Below are 20,344 nucleotides of genomic sequence, written 5' to 3' on the forward strand. Positions count from 1 at the left end.
TCATAGCCACAGTTTTATTCCCATCCCTTGGAGTCAATGGAAGGAAGGCTGATTTTTGTAATGGACTAGGCAATGTTCATATCTCTCTGTAATTTCTTGCAGTCTTGGGCAGAGTATTTGCTATACCAAGGTGTGTTGCATCTGAATAGGATGCTTTGTATGGTTCCTGTATAAAACTTGATCAGGTTCATTGTAGACATGCAGAATTTCCTTGGCCTTCTGAGGAAGCAGAGGCATTGGTGTGCTTTCTTCACTTTAGCCTTGATATCAATGGTCCAGGGCAGTTTGTTGACAATATTATCTCCTTCACTCTGCTTCCTGAAGTCAGTGACAAGCTCCTTCGTTTTCCTGACATTGAGAGCGAAATTGTTGTCTTTACATCATGCCACTAAGCTGTTTATCTCTTTCCCATACTCGGTTTCATTGTTGGTTGAACCCAACCCACTATGGTGGTATCTTCAGCAATTTTGTAAATGGAATTAAAGCTGAATTTGTACACACAGTTGAGAGTATAAAAGGAGTATAGTAAGGGGCTGAGTACACCACCATGTGGGACACCAGTGCTGACGATTATTGGGAAGCAGGTGATGTTGCCTATTCTTACCAATTGTGGTCTATGAAGTCAAGAATTTGGTTGCAGAGGGGTGATCAGAGTGCTAGGTGTTGGAGTTTAGAGATGAGCTTTGTTGGAATTATGGTGCTGAACGTGGAGCTAAATTCAGTAAATAGGAGTTTGACGTAGATATTCTTGTTATTAGATGTTCCAGAGATGATTGTAGGTAATTACTGTGGACCTTTTGTAATGGTAGGTGAATTGTACTACCGTGGACCTGTTGTAATGGTAGGCGAATTGTACCATATCAAGGTAATCTGGGAGGCTGGAGATGATGTGTGCCATGACTGATCTCTCAAATATTATAATGATGTATGTCACAGCCACCAAGTGATAGTCATTAAGGCATGTTGCCTGATTTTTCTTTGCCACTGGGATGATAGTGGTCTTTTTGAAGCAGGTGGGTACCTCACGTAGGAGTAAGGAGAGGTTAAAGATGTCCGGAAATACACCTGCCAGTGGATCTATGCAGCATCTGAGTACATGTCTGAGGACTGCATCCGGCCAGTCGTTTTCCATGGGTTCACCCTGGAGAAGGCCAGTCTAATGTCTGCAGCAGTGTCTGTGTGTACCAGTACACCTGAAGCCATTGTGTCAGGTGACATCATTTCACAGACCTTCTGTTCAAAACAGACTCAAAATGCATTGAGCTTACAAGAGAGGGATGCATTGTTGCCAGCAATTCTATTCGACTTCGCTTTGTAGCCTGTTATGTTGTGTAAGCCATGCCACAATCGACGTACTTGTGTGCGGTTAGTCTGCAACTCTAGTTTAGTCTGGCATAGTCTCTTGGCATCCTTGATGGCACTGTGAAGATTGTACCTAGATTTCCTGTGTAGGTCAGGATCACTCGACTTGACCTGGACTTCAGTAACGAGTGGATCTTCTGGCTCATCCGAGGTTTCTGGTTGGGGAGCACTTGGATTGTCTTCTTTGACATGCAATTTTCTGTACACTTACTGATGAAGTCTACGATAGTGTTGTGTTCTTGAACATGGACCAGACCATTGACCTCGAGCAGTTGCGCAGGAGCTCGTACGTTACCTCAGACCAGCACTGTCCAACTCCCTGTACTGATCCTCACACTTCAGATTTTGCTCATAAGCTGGGAGATGGAGCACAGCTTTGTAGTCTGATTGTGGGAAATGGAGTAGTAGATGTCTTATTATAAATAATAAGCATTATTTATTGCATGTTTTGCTTTTTGCAGGACCTTGCCTTCCACAGATCAGCTGACATTTTCTCTACATAGAGACACAAAAAGTATTTTAGAAGTACTTTAATGATTCTAAAGTGCTTTGTTTGTCCCCAGGACATGAAAGTCACTTGCAAGCATGATAATTGTAATAATGCTTTGGGCTAAATATTTTGTTATCTTTGCAGTTTAATTTCTTTGATCCTGAGCACACGCTTTCATCTTGAATTTCTCAGAAATGATAATAGTTTGGTCTTTAACCAGCTACACCTATGACTCATGACTCATTTCCTGAAGCTTGATTTGCTAAAACCTCACCACCAGAGGTGGTCTTCCACAATGTGGTTATCATCTGCAAATCTGACTTACAGCAGAGGTTGAGGCAAATATGTTGGTACAGTTTCAAAGGGTCAAACATTGGGCAAGACGTCATGAAAAAGTTAAATTTTGTAGTGTTTGTCAGAATTAAGATTTAATTTGGACGAACAGAAAAGAGAGGAGAAACAGAAGTCTGAGGACACAGACTAAAACTGTGGGCAGCAGCTGGGATAGTGGCTTGCTGTCATGAGCTGCTGGGTTCGATGGGCCTGGTAGCTCATCAGCGTCAGTATCAGCAAAAGCCTGGCAAAATTCAGTCCTTTGAAACTTTAAAAGTTTAAGAAGGTTTATTTATCTATTAGTATTATTAATATTATTAGTTTCTTCTAACACCTGAATAGCTTTATTTCCAATTCACCAAGATATGAGTCAGCATTATATTGCAGAAACTAGGAATGTAAAATTAACTTGCAGTAAAGTTGGAGATCCCAGAACAGCCAAAATTCTGAAATCTGGATTGAATTACCTTACTGTAAAAACATGCCCTCTAGAAATATCATGTCACACAGTCTGCTGTACTGTAGCTAGTGAGTACTTTTAAACTTGCATTTATCTTAGAGTTGATAAAACACAGGAGAAGGATGATATTGGACATTAAGGATATTTCAAAATATTTTGTACTCAGTAAAGTGCTTTTTGAATAGTAGTTACTTTATAATGTTGAAAATGCAACAAAACCTGTCCAACTTCAGATCGTAAGCATTTGACGATCAGTTGTCTGCTTCTGTAGATATTTGGAAAATTCATGGGATCTTTGCAAGTGACTTTGTTGTGTTTTGAAATTGAGTAACAAAAATGTAGGAAAATGGAATAGGAGTAAAATTGGTGTGGGCATTACATGCTGCAATTCTTATTTTGCAGTACAGCTATAGTCAGGTTGAATGTTAATGAAACATGTAACTAACATTTTCACAATAAAAAAAATTGTCTCATAACTAATTCCATTATAATGTTTGTGGCTGAGTTAAGTCAGGGTGAAGTTTTTTTAGATTAATATTTATTTTAAATATATCCAAAAGCTTGAAAGGCATTGTGACTACAGACTTGCAATGAAATTTTAATTCCTCAACACCTTGGTTGCATTCTTTAAAAGCCTGATGTTGAGTGAAACACACCAAACAAATTATATTTTCCTGTAAGAATCAGTGCAGAAGTGGGAGTTAGCTTCTCCAGAGAGCTCCCTTTCCCGTCCCATCCAGCCCCAGCCCCCACACCACCAGTGCGCATTTCTTTTCCCACCATAATTGTGGCATATCTTACAGCAGTTTATAATGTAGCAAGACATTCCAAAACACTTTACAGGAGCATTGGAAAACAAAATGTAACACTATGGAGCAATTAAAACCAAGGGCTTCAAACGGCCAGAATTGGATGAGCACAGATGTCTCGGAGGTATTCAGGTGATAGGGAGAGGTGTGAAAACAAGGATGAAAACATTAAAATGAATATGCTCCCTGACTGGAGCCAGTAGAAATCAGTGAGCATGAATGACAGTGCTGGCGTAAATGTTTGGTTGGAAGCTCACCTCTTGCTAAAATATGGCACCAAGGTCATGGACAGACAGGTTTAAGCTCAAACATGGAGGAAGATGGAATCAATAGCTGGGAACAGAAATTATGGCTGGGACCAGGAGAATTAGCTTCTATCGTCCCACCAGTTTATTGGAGGAATTTGTGCTCACCAGTACTGGATGCTGTAAGATTAATCTGAAAGATCACAAGCAACGGAGGAATTAAAAGAATTGGTGGTGAGATGGATCTGGGTGTTATCACCGTACATGACAAAGATGGTCAGCACATTGATAGGAGGAGGCCAAGGATCGATCCTTGAGGACACCAGAGCTAAGTATGGGAGTAGGAGGAGAATGTGTTGTAACTAACTGTCTAGCTTTGCTTAGATAGATCAGAATGGAACACGTTGAGAGCAAGTTATACCCACCTGGTTATCACTGGTGAGGCATCGGGAGGAGAATGGTGTGGCTCACTATGTCGAAGACAGCAGACAGGTTGAGAAGAACAAGGGGGTAAGGTTTACCTTCGACGCAGTCGCATGGAGCAATTGTTCCTAACCTTCTTAGTAACTGCACACTTCATTGGGACAAACAGTTCTATTTTTTCACATCGTCTCAGTTTTGCCCTTTGACCATATACATTTCGAATGTTGTGTCTTAGAATCAAAGACTAATGTGGTGTTTTTAATTTGATGAACATGTAGTTTCTGCTGTTGTAAATTTAATATCTGATGTGATCCTTTTCTTGGGCCATCTTAGAAAAACAGGTTAATTTTCATGGGTTTCATGCTTTGCAATTATAGTTGGCTAGAATGTTGTTGAAGGTGAAACAATGTTTTCATTGATTTTCATTACGTTTGAACAAAATTCCACAGCACTCTTGGGCAGATCTCACAGTGTTCCAAAGCACATTGGTTGAAACTCATAAGTGTTGAATGTCATTGTTACTTTGTTAATTTATTAAGAGCTGTATCCATACAGTGAGGGAGTGTGGAGACCTGATTGGTGGTATACAAAGATGGAGTTCAAGGAATGACTTAAAATCAATTTGGGAGGTGACTACACATTCACGGACGAGCTAGGAGCGTGCATGAGGGCAGATGAACAATAAACTAGAGAAAGATTTAAATTCAAGGCTAGGACAGCAGGCACTTAGCCAGTTGGGTTAGTGGAAAGGAGGAACATGACAAAAATGGCTATCCTTGAGGCCTTCACAATTAGTGTTGGAAGTGAGCATAGAGGAGATAAAAGAAAGAAGTTTAAGAAAAAAGTTTACAGTGGAGAAATGGGATTGGGTGGGATTGGAGGGGTGGCGTAGACTAGTTGGGCTGAATGGCCTGTTTCCACACTGTAGGAATTCTATGATTGTATGCAGAGAATGGTCCTATTATAATTAGTCACATCAGCTGTCGAGAGTAGCCTATCATGTGTTTTGTGAATCAGCCACATCTTGCAATGAATGATGAGACCTGCTGTTTATCATATCCTAAAATAAGTGGAAATGCCATTATTGTTGGGCAGATGGAAAATGTACTTTATCTCCACAGTGGTAAATGTTCAACATGAATTTATTTACTTTGCAGGAAAGAATGGTAAAGGAGAATGGACCCTTTGACAGCTTAGCAAATGAGGAGCCACTTGACATCCCTAAAGAAATCTGGATGTTGGTCAACCACCTGCACCGCAATGCTTCACTCCAGGTCTCATCAAAATAGCATGTTTACTGTAATAATAATTAATTCCAAACTATGAGTCTCAGTCTCTATTTTCCTACTCCTTTTCACCCTGCTCTTCATGGATTTGTTGTTTGTAGGGTGACCTGTTCCAACAGCCAGGACTGAAGTCAGAATTTGAGGAAATAAGAGACTGTTTGGATACTGGAATCCCAGATTTTCTCCGTATCCTTTGCTAAGTTGTAACTCATAATGAATGTCAATGGTACAATTTTAAAGAGGGTGCAGGAGCAGAGAAGCAGGGAGAGCGTATGCATACAAAATATGAATGTGATAAGGAAAATTTATAAAGAAATTCTAAACAATGTGCAGGGTGCTTACCTTTATAATGCAAGGCTGTACAAAATGTTTACTTAATCATTAGCTCAGCCCAAGTTGATATCATTTAGCCAAATCTGGGAAGATTTAGTAAAAATGCTTGCAGCATGAATGGTATTTATTTCAGTTGCTAACATTTGGTAAACAGTTGACCCAGATTGAACACTGAAGAACTAGAAATGAGATGAGAATTTTCTTTTAAGTTGCTACGTTCTGTAATGCATTGCCTGAAAAGGCAATAGAAGAAAATTTACTGATAAGTTTCAAAAGGAAATTGGGTAAGTACTTAAAGAGCAACTTTGGGAAGAGAGGCAAATTGGGTAACTCTTTCAAACAATTTTGTTTTCTGTTTGTGCTGTATTATTCTGTACTTCACTATCAGAATTGGTTGTAGGTCTTGAAGCAGTTGAAAAAAGTAGTTCACTCATGAAAACTAACTTTTATCTCCCTCAAGCTAATTGAATATGATCTGTATTTTGTTTATGATCCAAGAGGAATGCAGCCACAAAACTCTTTGAAAGATTAAGTTTTTAATGTCCGTGAGCATACGGTTTCTCATGTCAGTACTCAAGCAAAGAGCCAGCTTAAACACAATGGTTTGCATGATCACTTCCACACTTCAAACTTGTATGGCTCTATGCCAAAACAGCAGCAGCCTTGTTTTGATGCTCCCAGCTTCTGACCTTTAACTAGCTTTTTGAGCTGGACAAAAGCAGCATATTTGTGTGTATACATAAACAAAACAGCCCAGATTTTCTTGCCTTTGGAGAATCAGAGAGCATGTATACCATGAAGGGTGCACAAGGAGATCTCTTGGAAGTATAACACAGATCTGGAGATTCAGGATGTTTTTTGTAATGAAACAGCACCTCGTCTTCAAAACTATCTATTAGCTTTGAGATGCGTTGGGATGCCTTGAGGAGAAAAACAAAATTTTTAATTAGAATCAATTCTGCATTTAGTTGAGACTTTTCTGACCATCACTGTTCAGCACACTTGTAGTAAATTCTTTTCATGCTACCTGAAGCTAGTCATTAATTGCTTTGGTTTAAATTGGCTACAGCCTCTATTTTAAAAAAAAAGTCTACATCGCAATTTCATACGTGCGTATTAAGAGTTGTGTTAGAATAATATTGGTTATATTCTGTACTCCATTAACACAAAGTACAGAATGAGGTGTACCGTGTGAAAGTGAGGAGACTATCCGTTATAATATTCATCTTCTTTAGATGGGTCATGCCAGGGATATGCAGCAGCAATCTTTACACATCATGATGCCTGAGCAGAACTTCAGGATGACAATTGTGACAACGGTTTGTGCAAAAAGCAATTGCAATTCCAGCACTTCTATTAACAAAATGCAATGGAGAGAGACCAGTGCAAGCATTCTATGAAAATTCTGGATCAGCTGACTTTTTCCTTTCATTTGTGTAGAACAAAAACAAAGTTGCTGGAAAAGCTCAGTAGGTCTGGCAGCATTTGTGGAGGAGAAGACAGAGTTAACGTTTCAGGTTCTGAGGAAAGGTCACCGGACCTGAAACGTTAACTCTGTTTTCTCCTCCACGGATGCTGCCAGACCTGTTGAACTTTTGCAGCAACTTTGTTTATGTTCCTAATTTATAGCATCCGCAGTTCTTCTGGTTTTTATTTGTGTAGCACTAGTAGGTTGGAGGGGATTCTAATCACTATTATAGTGATATTTTTTAAACTTTCCTTTCCCTGCTTAAGAAAATTTCTACAGTGAAGCTGATGAGTATATTTTCTGTAGAGAATCAGATACTTTGCATTTTTCTTTGACTTGGGTTTACAGCTGGCAGTAACCATTCTGTAACTGAAGCACTGTTGCTCTTTCTGGATGCCCTTCCAGAGCCAGTCATCCCTTACAATTTCTACAAGAAATGTTTGGAGAGTCCATGTAGTTACGCTCAGAGCGAACAGGTAAAGAGCAAAATCCACTTTTTCAGGGCAAATGCAATTTGCATGTGTTCCCAGTGTGATTATTTGAGGTAATTGTGAGCAAATCAGAGGATTGCAATCACATAAACCTCCCATTCACTTCTGATATTGTAGTGAATTGTTGGTGGCAGGGCAAGTTGAAAAAGTAATTAAAAAGGTACATAGGATCTCTTGTAAATGGTGTGTGAAAGCAGGGAGGTTATAAAGTTGTATCATTAAGTTTGAAATGTACTTTTGTCATATTGTGAACCTTTGGGATTCTTTACTCCAAAAGGGTTGCGAATGCTTCACCAATAAATATATTTAATGCTAAGTTTAATGGATTTTTGTTCACTCTGGGCATCAAAGGATATGGGGAATGGGGGAGAGAGAACGGAGAGAAGACCCATGATCAGTGGTGATTTAAATTGCGTGGTGAAAGAGGCACAGGGTTCTGATTGGTCAATACCTGCTCCTGTTTCTTGTGCATTCATTCCTGTTCAGTGTTCTCAACACAAGATTGCAATAGGTCCCTCACTATCTTATCTGGCTTCAAAAATCTCAAGTAATTTATTATAAGGCACTCTGTCAAAAACTTCCTTGAAATCTATAAAACAGCCAAGTATCTTCTTGGTCCTCTGTAAGAATCTTTCAGTCAGGATCCTTAGTTGACCAACTGTCTCAAGTTCATGTTTCTTTCTTGAACGTACACAGTACAGAAAAGGACTTTGACAGTAATACCTGAATGGGCCGAACGGTGGGAAATAGAGTTTAAAATGAAATATGTCCTTGGTTCTGAACAACTGCAGGTGAGCAGAGAATCCTATGGTTCAAAGTATAAATATCACAAACAAGTGGATAGGTATAGAAAATAATTAAAAAGATGAATGATACATTGCTGTTTAACTGAAGGAGCCTGCAATACAAGAAATTGGAAGTCATTGTCATACAAAACTGTGCTTTGATCCTGTTTAGAATACTGTTTTCCATTCTGGACACAGCATCAGTTAAATTTTATATTTACCGTGAAGATCCTAAGGGTTATAGATAGCAATAGATGGAGGTGTCTTTTCCCTAGGATTGGAGGATTTCAAGACTAAGAGACATATATTTTTAGGGTGAGGAGAGAGATTTTCAAAAGGCGAGCGAAAGGTTTTTAACATGGAGGGTAGGTTCGCATGTGGAATGAACTTCTTGAGGAAATCGTGGATGTTGGCACAGTTACTCTGTTTAAAAGACACTTAGATAAGTACATGAATAAGAAAGGTTTGGAGGCATGTGGGCCAGGAGCAGGCAGCTGGGACTCTCTTAGTTTTGGACTTGTGTTCAGAATGGGATTATGTTCAGTATGGATTGGTTGGATCGAAGGGTCTGTTTCCATGTTGTATGACTCTGCGAATTTATGACTAAGACTGCTATGTGGATTCATAAGAATGATACTGGGGATTAAAAGATTTAAGTAATGAGGACAGTTGGCATAGGTGAGACCTGTGTTTAGATAATTTAGTTTTCTTGAAGCAGTCACAAAGAGGATTGATGAAGGAAGAGGAGTGGATATGATCTATATGGACTTCAGTAAGAAGTTTAACAAGGTTCTACATGGTAAACTAGTTAGCAAGGTTAGATCCAATGGGCCATAGGGAGAATTAGCTATTTGGATACAGAACTGACTTGAAGGTAGGAGACAGAGGGTGGTGGTAGAGGGTTGCCTCTCAGACTGGAGGCCTGTGACCAGCAGTATGCCACAAGGATTGGTGCTGAGTCCACTGCTTTTTGTCATTTATCTAAATGATTTGGATGTGAACATATAAGTTATGGTAAGTAAGTTTGCAGATAACACCAAATTGGTGGTGTAGTGGACAGCGAAGAAGGTTACCTCAGAGAGGACCTTGATCAGATGGACCAAGGAGTGGCTGAAGGAGTTTAATGTTCTAAATGTGAGGTGCTGCATTTTGGTAAGGCAAATCAAGGCAGGATATACACTTAATGGTAAGGTCCTGAGGAGTGTTGCTGAACAAAGACACCTCGCAGTGCAGATTCATAGTTCCTCGAAAGTGGAAAGATTGATACGACAGTGAGGAGGGCATTTGGTATGGTTGCCTTTATTGGTCAGTGCATTGAGTATAGGAGTTGGGAAATCATGTGGCAGCTCTATAGGACATTGGTTAGGCCACCTTTGGAATACTATGTTCAGTTCTCGTCTCCCTGCTACAAGAAGGATGTTGTGGGGGATGGGTCTGGGTGGGATGCTTCAAGGGGCGGTGTGGACTTGTTGGGCTGAAGGGCCTGTTTCCACACTGTAGGGAATCTAATCTAATCTAATCTAATCTAATCTAATCAAACTCGAAAGGGTGCAGAAAAGATTTGCAAGAATGTTACCAGGGTTGTAGAATTTGAGCTATAGGAAGAGGCTGAATGGGCTGGGGCTATTTTCCTGGGGTGACAGCCTCTGTCTAAGCAACTTGGACAGGGTGAATAGCCAGGTCTTTTTCCCAGGGAAGGGAAGTCCAAAACTAGAGAGCATAGGTTTAAAAGGACCCAGTGGGCACTTTTTTCATACAGAGGATAGTGCATGTATGGAATGAACTGCCGGAGGAACTGATGGAAATGGTTACAATTCCAACACTTAATAGGCCACTGAATGAGTATATGAATAGGAAGAGTTGAGAGGGACATGGTAAAAGATGCTTTAGAGATAAAAGACAGGTCAGTTTTGAAGATCATTGAAGGCCTGTTACTACTTCAACTTTCTCTCTCCGAAGTAAACATATATAAACCTGGATTCATATTCTGAAGATATGTTGCTTTCTATAGGCGAATAGTCAGTGTTTGGCTGTGCAGGTGAATTCAGCAGGATTTGGGGTAAAGGAGAGAAAGTTTCTTTTTCTTCACTGGTTCTGTGATTGTGACACTTGCAGATTGCCTGGAGTCTTCCATCAGAACAGCAATTAATTCTTGATCGCCTTGTTCCTTGTACTCCCTTTGGCCAGAAACCCCCTCTGATGCCCTGTCTCAAGAGTACTTCCTTGATAGTTCTTCACAAAATGATTTTCACAACCTGCCTTTATCTCAGCCAAAGCAAAATGGCTGCTGTGCTAATTTATGTTGAACCATTGCCTAACAAAGGTAGTTAATTTTGTTGATGACCTTCTCTGTCTCTTACTTTCCCAAAAGATTTGAATTCTTACACCATTCAAAATATCTCATTGTGTTGTCCAAGGGCTAATCAAATTCGAAATGTCTCCTTGTGATTGATGAGATACAGTATTTGGCTTTGAACCAGCCTGGCTTAAGGACAGTTTGCTGTAACTTACATCTTTAAGGGACTTTTCAGATTTAACTTCACGTTTTCAAATTAGAGATTTTTGAAGCAGAGATGTCAACATTTTTTTCTTTAAAATCTTCAGTAGTGGGATTGCATAGTCGTATCACTAAACTTTCCTGAATCTCTTCCAACTATCCTGTAAATATTGGCATCCACTTTTCTCTTCCCAAGGAAGTGCCAAGGAATGATTTTCAATGTTGTAAGTGCTCTATACATGCTTTTTTGTTATTGATGGATTAATCTTCCATCTGTAAACTGAGTGAGAAGAATAATTTTGTACATTTAGTAAACTGAGTGCACTTTACCCAGCCACGTGTTTTACATTTCTTTACCTTTTCCTCCTGAAGGTTGTTACCACAATACCTCAAATCCATAAGAATGTGTTCAATTATTTGATAGCTTTCCTTCAAGATCTTCTGAAAAATGCTGTTTACAACAACCTCGATGTAGCTACACTTGGTAAGTTAAAAGGTTCCTCTCAAGGACAATTGTTTTAAGTTCTCAAGGGGAAAATGATCAAATTGAAATTGGAGAAATAAATGTTGAGAATCAAATGGACTTATTGAACTTCAAATTACTGTATTTGGAAAGATAACTGCATCTGAATATTAAAAGCTGAGGTGTCACCAATTTTGAACTTCATGCTTCATTTCATTGAGGCTGCACACCGCTGGCAGGGAATTGAAATGTGCATTGTGCCTACTGTTGGCCTTGTAGTGAATCTCATGTGGGAGGGTAAGGGACTAAGTTGAGGAGGTAGCCATTCCCTGTGGGAAATGACGTGTATTGTTTTAATTCTGGTCATCAAGAGTCCCTTCCTGTTGGTCAGTACATTATTCTGTTGACGATGTATAGGACATTGGTAAGGCTACTTTGGGAATACTGTGTATAGTTCTGGTTGCCCTGCTTTAGGAAAGAAATTATTAAATTGGAGAGAGTTAAAAAAATTTACAAGCATGTTGCTGGAACTGAGGGGGCTCTTTGGTTAGCACTGCAGCCTCACAGTACCAGGGACCCAAGTTCGATTCCAGCTTTGGGCAAATGTCTGTGTGGAGTTTACACATTCTACCCGTGTCTGCATGGGTTTCCTCCGAATGCTGTGATTTCCTCCCCCAGCCCAGAAATGTGTAGGTTAGGTGGATTGGTCATGCTAAATTGTCCATGGTGTTCAGGCATTTGCAGGCAATGTAGATTAGCCATAGCTCATACCATGTTACAGGGATTGGGTAAGGGGGTGGGATGCTCTTTGGACAGTCAGTATGAACCAAATGGGCTGAATGGCCAGCTTCCACACCATGGGCATTCTGTGAAGGGTTTGAGTTACAAGGAGAGGCTGGATAGGCTGGGGCTTTTTTTTTTTCTCTGGAGTGTAAAGACCTTATGGAGGTTTACAAAATCATGAGAAGCATAGATAAGGTGGATTACGATGGATTTTTACCCACAGGAGGGGAATTCGAAACTAGAGAGCATGTTTTTAATGTGAGAGTAGAAAGATTTAAAAGAGACCTGAGGGGCAACTTTTTCACACGAGTCCTTACCTGGAATAAACTGCCGGAGGAAGTGGTAGTTGCAGGTACAGTTACAACGTTTAAAAGATTTTTGGACAGATACATGAATAAGGTCGGACGGGCTACGGGCCAAATGCAGGCAAGTGGAACTAGTTTAGTTTAGAACTTGGTCAGCGTGGATGAGTTGGACCGAAGCGTCTGTTTCCATGTTGTATGACTATGAATTGTGTTTGACACAAGGATGTGAAGTGGTGAGGACTTACAAAATTGAAAGTAGATCCTGCATAACACCCCAATTTGAGTAGGCAGAACTATACATGATCGCTATGTGCACACTATCCAAAAGTATATGCCCCTTATCCAGTACAGAGTCACACAGCACAGAAATAGACCTTTTGGCCAGCCAGTCCATGCCAAACATAATCCCAATCAAACTATTACCTACCTGCTCGTAGCCCGTACCCCTGTAAACCTTTCCTATTCATGTGCAGTGCATTTGATGCATGCTTGCTGGCTGCAATGTTTTAAATTTATTTGTTTGTTTAGGCATGAAAAATTGATACAGTGTTCAATTTTGAGGGCATCATTTTCTAATGGTTTCAGATAGATTCCGGATAGATTTTACTGAACAATGAATAATTAATTCTGGGTTATTTGATGTTGGCTGACCTGTGATTGAAGGTATTTTTTTCTCTTGCAGATCTAGCTAATTTTTTTGTTGTTTTTCCTGGTGTCAGTTTGATTTCCATTGGCATACTTATTAGTCAGTGTGCTATTTTCTGTAAATAAACAAGAAACAGTGGGTTTAGATCACAAATTTAAAGTGTGTATGTCAGCAACAAAAGTAAGTTTCCTGAAATGTTATGTGATTTGTAAGTCTCAGACTTTGTCCAAATATCATGGCGTCTGAACTTTTTCTCGATTGGTCCTTGAGATGCATTTTCTTCTAGCTCACTTTTACTTCCCTCATCAAGGTCTAACATAGGTTTCTGATATTTCATTTGAGTGATGCTGACATTGATTTGGTACTGATATGAATAATTTGTACTTTATCCATCAGAATTTTGTATCCTGTTCAACTACACGATGCTTCTTAAAGTTCAAAAGTGACATCTTAATGCCACAAAAAGGGAACACTCAGTTCTCAAAATTACTGATATAACACATAAAGTTGAGTCAGTCAATTATTTTTAAAAGGAGTTAGAAAGGAAGTGAGAAATCCAAATAAAGATAAAATGTGTGCATTCATCTGGTATATTATCAGGTTTTTCATAAGGATCTCTTTGCGTTTCGTTTACAGTAAAACACTTCAAAGAACGGTGGCTAATTGCGTGAGACTGAGCTAAAACTACTGCTGGCCACTCGGGAAATTTCCCATTAAACCTTAATTAATGTCAAAAAAGTAATTCATTGAATTCAGATTTTCCCAGCTGCTTTGGTGCAATTTGAACTCATGTTCCCAGAGCTTAGGTCTGTGGAACGCTAGTGCATTACCACTACACATTGCATTGCCAATTTCTGTCTCATTTTACTCCTGTGAAGTACTTTAGGATACTGTCCTCTGTTAAAGACACTGTGTAAACATAAGTTAACTTTTCAAATACATATTCAAATGTATTGGAATCTGTCCCATCACTTTGTGTGACAGTGAATGCCATTCAACAACAAGCAATTTCTCCGAATCTCTCTCCGTACTCTTAGTGCCAGTTTTAAGTTGAATACTTCTTGTCACTGACCCTGCAATGGGAGGAAATAATCCCCTCTTTCTCAACTATTAGAGGCTTCAAAATGTGAACACCATTTAAATTGAGACCCTGCCCACTTGATCTATTTCAAAAGGATGTTGAGCATTCTGTGGAAAGGAACAGGCTGGAGCTAACGTTTATGATGCATTGTTTAGGCTACCTTTAGTATACTGTGTTCACTTCTGGTCTCCCTGCTATAGGAAAGATATTGTTAAACTTGAAAGGATTCAGAAAAAAATTACAAGGATATTGCCAGGATTGGAGGGTTTGAGTCATAGGGAGAGGCTGCATAGGCTGCAGGTATTTTCCCAGGAGTGTTGGAGGCTGAGGGGTGACCTTATAGAAGTTTATAAAATCATGAGTGGCATAGATAAGGTGAATAACCAAGGACTTTTTCCAAGGATAGGGGAGTCCAAAACTAGAGCGCATAAACTTAAGGTGAGAGGAGCAAGATTTCAAAGGAACCTGAGGGGCAACCTTTTCATGCAGAGGGTGGTGCGTGTATCGAGTGACCTCTCAGAGGAAGTGGTGGAAGCTGGTACAATTACAACATGTAAAAGGCATCTGGACGGATATATGAATCAAAAGGACTTGAAGGGAAAACAGCCAAATGTGCCAGTCATATTCCAGACCAGTTTAGGATATCTCATCAACATGGATGATTTGGACCTGTGCTGTAAAGTCTACGTCTATGAGATGACTGTGTTCTCATAACTATAATTGTAAAATTTGAAGCAATGAAATTTTGACACTTTAGAACAGTGAGCATAAGCGAATGGCAGTCAGCCACCATGTTTGTCGCCTTATCGTGCTGTCGCCTATAATACAGGACATCCCAAATGTTTTCGTAACAAGACTCCATTTAAATACCTTAGACTTTTTGTGACCCCAAGGGATGCAGTGCAGTTCAACAGCTGGGGTGAGGGTAAATTAGTCTCTGGGGTTGGGGAAAGAGCGCTGTGTGTTGAGAGATGTTTAAACTGCAGGTTTGTTTTGTCCAATAAAAACACAAACCTACATGTTATAAGTTTTATTTATAGAAAGTTTACTGATCTATGTGTCGGGCCACTTCTGTCATTCCTGCTGTACATCTCTCAACCCTAAACTCTTGACTCATGTCCCTAGTAGGGGTCACGACCTGGATTTGTAAAGCCTTGCTGTAATACATGATGATTCTCTTCAGAAGTATATTGCCGACATGAATCAATAGCTCCTTTAAAGTCGTGCCTGTTGTCATGCTTCTCTAAAAGTGGTTTTCATTATATAACTAATATATTTTGAAAAGATAGCCTGTTTTCTTGGGCAAGGCCAGTTCGTAAATGTTTATATCAGTGAAATCAAGTGCCTCTTCAAAATCCTTGGGATGATCATTTCATTGAAGACAGTACAGTAGCTGGTGGTTGTGTTGGGGAATTTTGCTCAGGATACTTCATACAAATTCAATAAATTAAGAACATAAAAAGTTATAGAGTGAAGAAATATTGAAAATGAAATCTGACAGCCATTGGAGCATAGATTCATTGTTATAGAGTCATAGAGACCTGCAACACTGAAAAAAAGGCTCCTGATTGTAAAATTCTCATTGTTGTTTATAAATCTCAGCATGGTCTCATCCCTACTTAGCTGGACAGCTCTACAACCCACCAAAATGTCTGTAGTTGTCGAATTTTGACCTCTTTCACATGCAGTCAACATTGCTCCAACATCAGTGGCCATCCTTTCAGCTGTTCAGGCCACAAGCTCTGAATGTCCCTTGCTGCAATTCTTACTCTCTTTAGCTCAGTTTCCTCCTTTAAGACACACCCTAACACCTTCCTCTTTGACCAGATTTTTGGTCAACAGAATTAATGTCTCTTTTTGTGTCATAATTTGTTCTGTAATGCTGGTCCTATGAAGTATTCATAACATTTCATTAAAGGTGTTGATATGCCAGATCCTGTAGCCTAGCCAAAGTAATCTTGCCTGAAAAACAAGACTTGCAATTAATCACTTTGGAGTTCACAATTGGGTAAGATGGTCAGTAAGGTAAATGGCATGCTTGTGTTGCGAATTTGGGTCAAGTTCTTGTGGACTGGGAGGCAGGAAGCTAGAATTTGGTGTTTGTAAAATTCTACGGGGACAGTATTGCGTGGTCCCTTTAAAAGATCACATGCTTTTCCTATGCTTAGAGATTTTAAAAAAATGTCTGTGAGCAGTTTGAAAATTTGTAAGTACACAGGGAGCACCCAAATTGAAATGTTTGTATTAAAAGGCTGTACAGTTAGCCGTCTAAGCAGCAGTTTTTACCAAGACAACAAGTTTTGAATTTAGCCAATCAATTTGAAGGAAGCATTTCATAGATTCCCTACAGTGTGGAAACAGGCCCTTCAGCCCAGCAAGTCCACACTGACCCATCCCCCTATAACCCACCTAATCTATATACATACCTGAAAACTACAGGCAATTTTAACATGGCCAATTCACCTAGCCTCCGCATCTTTGGACTGTGGGGGGAAACCAGAGCACCCAGACAAAACCCTGGCACTGTGAGGCAGCAGTGCTAATCACTGAGCAGCCCAAAATAATCCAGTTCACAAGAGTGGTTATTTGCATGAGTTCTGAAGGGCATCCCACCCAGATCCTACCCTATCCTAGTAATCCATGGCCAATCCACATAACCTGTACATCTTTGGACAGTGAGAGGAAATTGGAGCACCTGGAGGAATCCTACACAGACACAGGGAGAACATGCAAACTCCACCCAGACAGTCGCCCATGGGTGGAATTGAACCCAGGTCCCTGATGTTGTGAGGTAGCAGTGCTAACCACTGAGCCACCGTGCCAACTATGTTAGATACGAAAAACCAATTAACTTTAAGTCTGATGGTTTTGACAAGCTAGGACCAATCCTATTGTAAGGAGTATTGATATGTCGTCAAGGGTATAAAAGATGGATTGGGTGGGTGCAGTTGGACAAAACCACAAAGAGATGACTACCATCCACCAGAGTTAAGCAACATCAGCTCGTGAGAGAGAATTGCTGGCTGTCATGATGCTTTCTCTAAGACTTAGAGGAGACTATCTAAAGTACAAAAGGTACCCATGGCACAACTAGTGAATATTCCTGACAGAAGAATTGACCGAGAAGGCACAAAAAAATGTAACCTAGGGTAATTTCAATTGTAATTTCGAGAGTCTGAATTTGATTTTTATTTCATATAAGTGGGACTGATAATTATTGAAACAGCATACTACTATAATCTTGTTTTATTTGGGAAGTTAGTTGTTAGAAGGGATTTATTCGGTTTGTGAATAGTTTTGGTAATATCTCCACTGTTAGCGTTAAATTAAAAATTGTTACTTGTTGGTTATAAAGTGACTGTTCGGGATTTGTTTTAATAAACCAGTAGAAGTTTGAATTGAATAACTCTCCGGAATTAAGAATCGAGTGATGACCTTGAATCCATTGTTGATTGTCAGGTAAAACTCTCCTGTCTGTCTAATGTCCTCTTAGGGAAGGAAATTGCCATCCTTACGTAGTCTGCCTACATGTGCTTCCCAGAGCAATGTGGTTGACTCTTAATTGCCCTTAAGGATGACAGCGAAGGCCTTAAGGCAGTTAAGGTTGGGCAATAAATGCTGACCTAACCAGCAATGCTCTCATCCTGTGAATGAAAATTGCTAAAGAAGCTACTTCCCAAATTTGCCAAGCAAGTTTAGAAAGACAGAGAAAGAGGACATATTTTTAAATTAGCAGACAAGCTAATGTTGGGTTTAGCCAGGGATAATAAAAAAGCTGAAATAGTAACAGAATTAGGCAAGAATTTGGGTATATCAGAGAAACACTCAAGTACAATGGAGTTAGAAAAAGTTAAACTGCCAATGAGACAACTGGAGTTAGATGACAAAGAAAGAGAAAGAATAGTCCTGACTGAAGAGAAAGGAAGGACACTGAAAGAGCATAAATTATGGTTAAAAACAGAGGAAAGAGGAAAGGAAAGAATTGCCCTGGCAGAAGAAAAAGAGAGAAAGTTTGAATTTTGCAAGTTGATAATTATATAGGAAAGTCAACATAACAGGATGGAGGTGAAGGTAGAAAGTAAGCTTAATAAGGAGGCTAGTGATGATGAGCAAACCATTGTAGCCAAAGGCTTGGTAGGAATATATACCAATATGTCAAAACCTTATGAAAATTCAATGAAAAATATGTAGAAGCCCTTTTTCATTTCTTTGAGAAATTGGCTAAACAGATGAACTGGCCAGAGATAATGTAGGTAATGTTAATTCAGACCAAGTTGGTAGGCAGGGCTAGTTTGCAGTGCTGTCAGAGGAGGTGTCAGGACAATATGAGGAAGTAAACCAAGCTACTTTGAGTGCGTAAGAGTAGGTACCAGAAACATATAGACAAGGGTTCAGATTATTTCATTGGAGTCTCAGGTTACAACCATTTAATTTACAGATTGTACATGTTGCGAGTCGTGAAAATATAATTGCAGATGCTTTAATGCCAGTATAAATGAACAATGTTTAGATAAGACAGAAATTGTAGCGTTCATTGTTATATGTGAATAGAATTAGCATATAATGTGTAACTTAGATTAATGAGCTATGTAATGAGTAACGTAATGCACTTAAGGTTTTAAAAAGAAAAAAATAAACCTACCTTTTCATAATGATGGGGTTTTTTTCTTACGAGGGGAGGTGTTGCAAGGTTGGGTAGAGCACTTGTGAATTGGGAGGCAGTAAGTTAGAATTCTGTGTTTGTAAAATGCTATTAGGGAAAGCATTGCATGGTCCCTTTAAAAGATGATGAACTTTTTCTATGCTTATTGATTTAAAAAGGATGTCTGAGCAGTTTGAAAGTAAGTACACAGAGAGCACCAAATTGAAACATTTGTATCAAAAAGCAGTACAGTTAGCAAGCCAAGCAGTAGATTTTACCAAGACAGCAAGTTTTGAATTTGGCCAATCAATTTGATTCAGGCACTTAGTTACCAAAAAATAATTAAATTTAAATCTGATGGTTTTGACAAGCTAGGACCAATCTTATTGTAAGAACTATCGCTATGTCATCAAGGATAGAAAAGACGGAGTTTGGGGGGTGGTGGTAGTTGGATGAAACCACAGAGAGATAACTGCCATCCACCCCCAGAGTTGACATTGCATGCTCGCAAGAGAAAATCGCTGGCTGTCATAGCCCCCTCTAAGTTTTGGAGAAAGCACCATCTGAAGAACAAAAGGTACCTGTGGTACAACTAGTGATTATTCCTGACAGAAGAATTGGCAGAGAAGGCACAGAGCATTCAGGAAGAAATGTAACCCAAATGTAATTTCGAGACAGTAAATTTTATTTGTATTTTATATAAATAGGATTGATATTTATTGGAACAGCATACCATTAGAATCTTGTTCTATTCAGGAAAAGTTAGTAGTTAGAAGGGATTTATTTGGTTTGATAATAGTTTAGTTAATTGGTTCATTAGATTCGGAGTTAGGTTTTTAAAAAAAGCTACTTGTGGATTATAAAATGAGTGTTAGGGATTTATTTGACCACTAGAAGTTGTTGAAAGGCAGGTTACACCACTTTTCACACTCCTTTTACAGACTGTAGGGTGAGGTACTTCTCTTATGTTGTTTTGGTTTTAGTTCTGTAGGGGAGGGGTGGTGTGGTGGTAGTGCTGGTGGTGGGGGGTCAACTTTATAAAACTTGCCTTCACCGCACGACCAGAAGGATGTGGAGAATTTGGAAAGGGTACAGTAAAGGTTTGCCAGGATGTTGCTTGGTTTGGAGGGTATTGGCTATGAAGAGAAATTGCTCACATTCAACTTGTTTTCACTTGAACGTTGGAAGCTGAGGGATGGCCTGATGGAAGTCTACAAAATTATAAGAGTCATGAATAGAATGGCAAGCTGGAGTGTTTTTTCCCCAGTATAGACATGTGAATTACTAGGGGGTCATTGATTTAAGGTGAAAGAGGGAAAGTATAAAGGAGATGTGAGAGGGAATTTTTTTTTACACAGAGGATGGTAAGTGCCAAGAATCTGCTGCCAGAGGTGGTGTTGGAGGCAGAGATAATGGGAACTGCAGATGCTGGAGATTCCAAG

The 20,344-nt window shown here is 39.5% G+C and overlaps 1 protein-coding gene across 6 annotated transcripts in view; it reads left to right on the forward strand.

The window, feature by feature from the left end:
* The window catches only part of inpp5b (inositol polyphosphate-5-phosphatase B), a 172,061-nt gene that overhangs the window by 143,845 nt on the left and 7,872 nt on the right, over nt 1-20,344 (forward strand). For all 6 annotated transcript variants that reach the window (XM_048558256.2, XM_048558257.2, XM_048558258.2 and 3 more), the window contains 4 exons: nt 5,280-5,396; nt 5,510-5,594; nt 7,558-7,685; nt 11,355-11,466. In XM_048558256.2, coding sequence (XP_048414213.1) covers nt 5,280-5,396; nt 5,510-5,594; nt 7,558-7,685; nt 11,355-11,466 — 442 coding nt within the window. The remainder of the gene's footprint in view (nt 1-5,279; nt 5,397-5,509; nt 5,595-7,557; nt 7,686-11,354; nt 11,467-20,344) is intronic.

The sequence above is a fragment of the Stegostoma tigrinum genome, chromosome 24 (assembly GCF_030684315.1).
Source record: "Stegostoma tigrinum isolate sSteTig4 chromosome 24, sSteTig4.hap1, whole genome shotgun sequence".
In the NCBI taxonomy this organism is placed as follows: domain Eukaryota; kingdom Metazoa; phylum Chordata; class Chondrichthyes; order Orectolobiformes; family Stegostomatidae; genus Stegostoma; species Stegostoma tigrinum.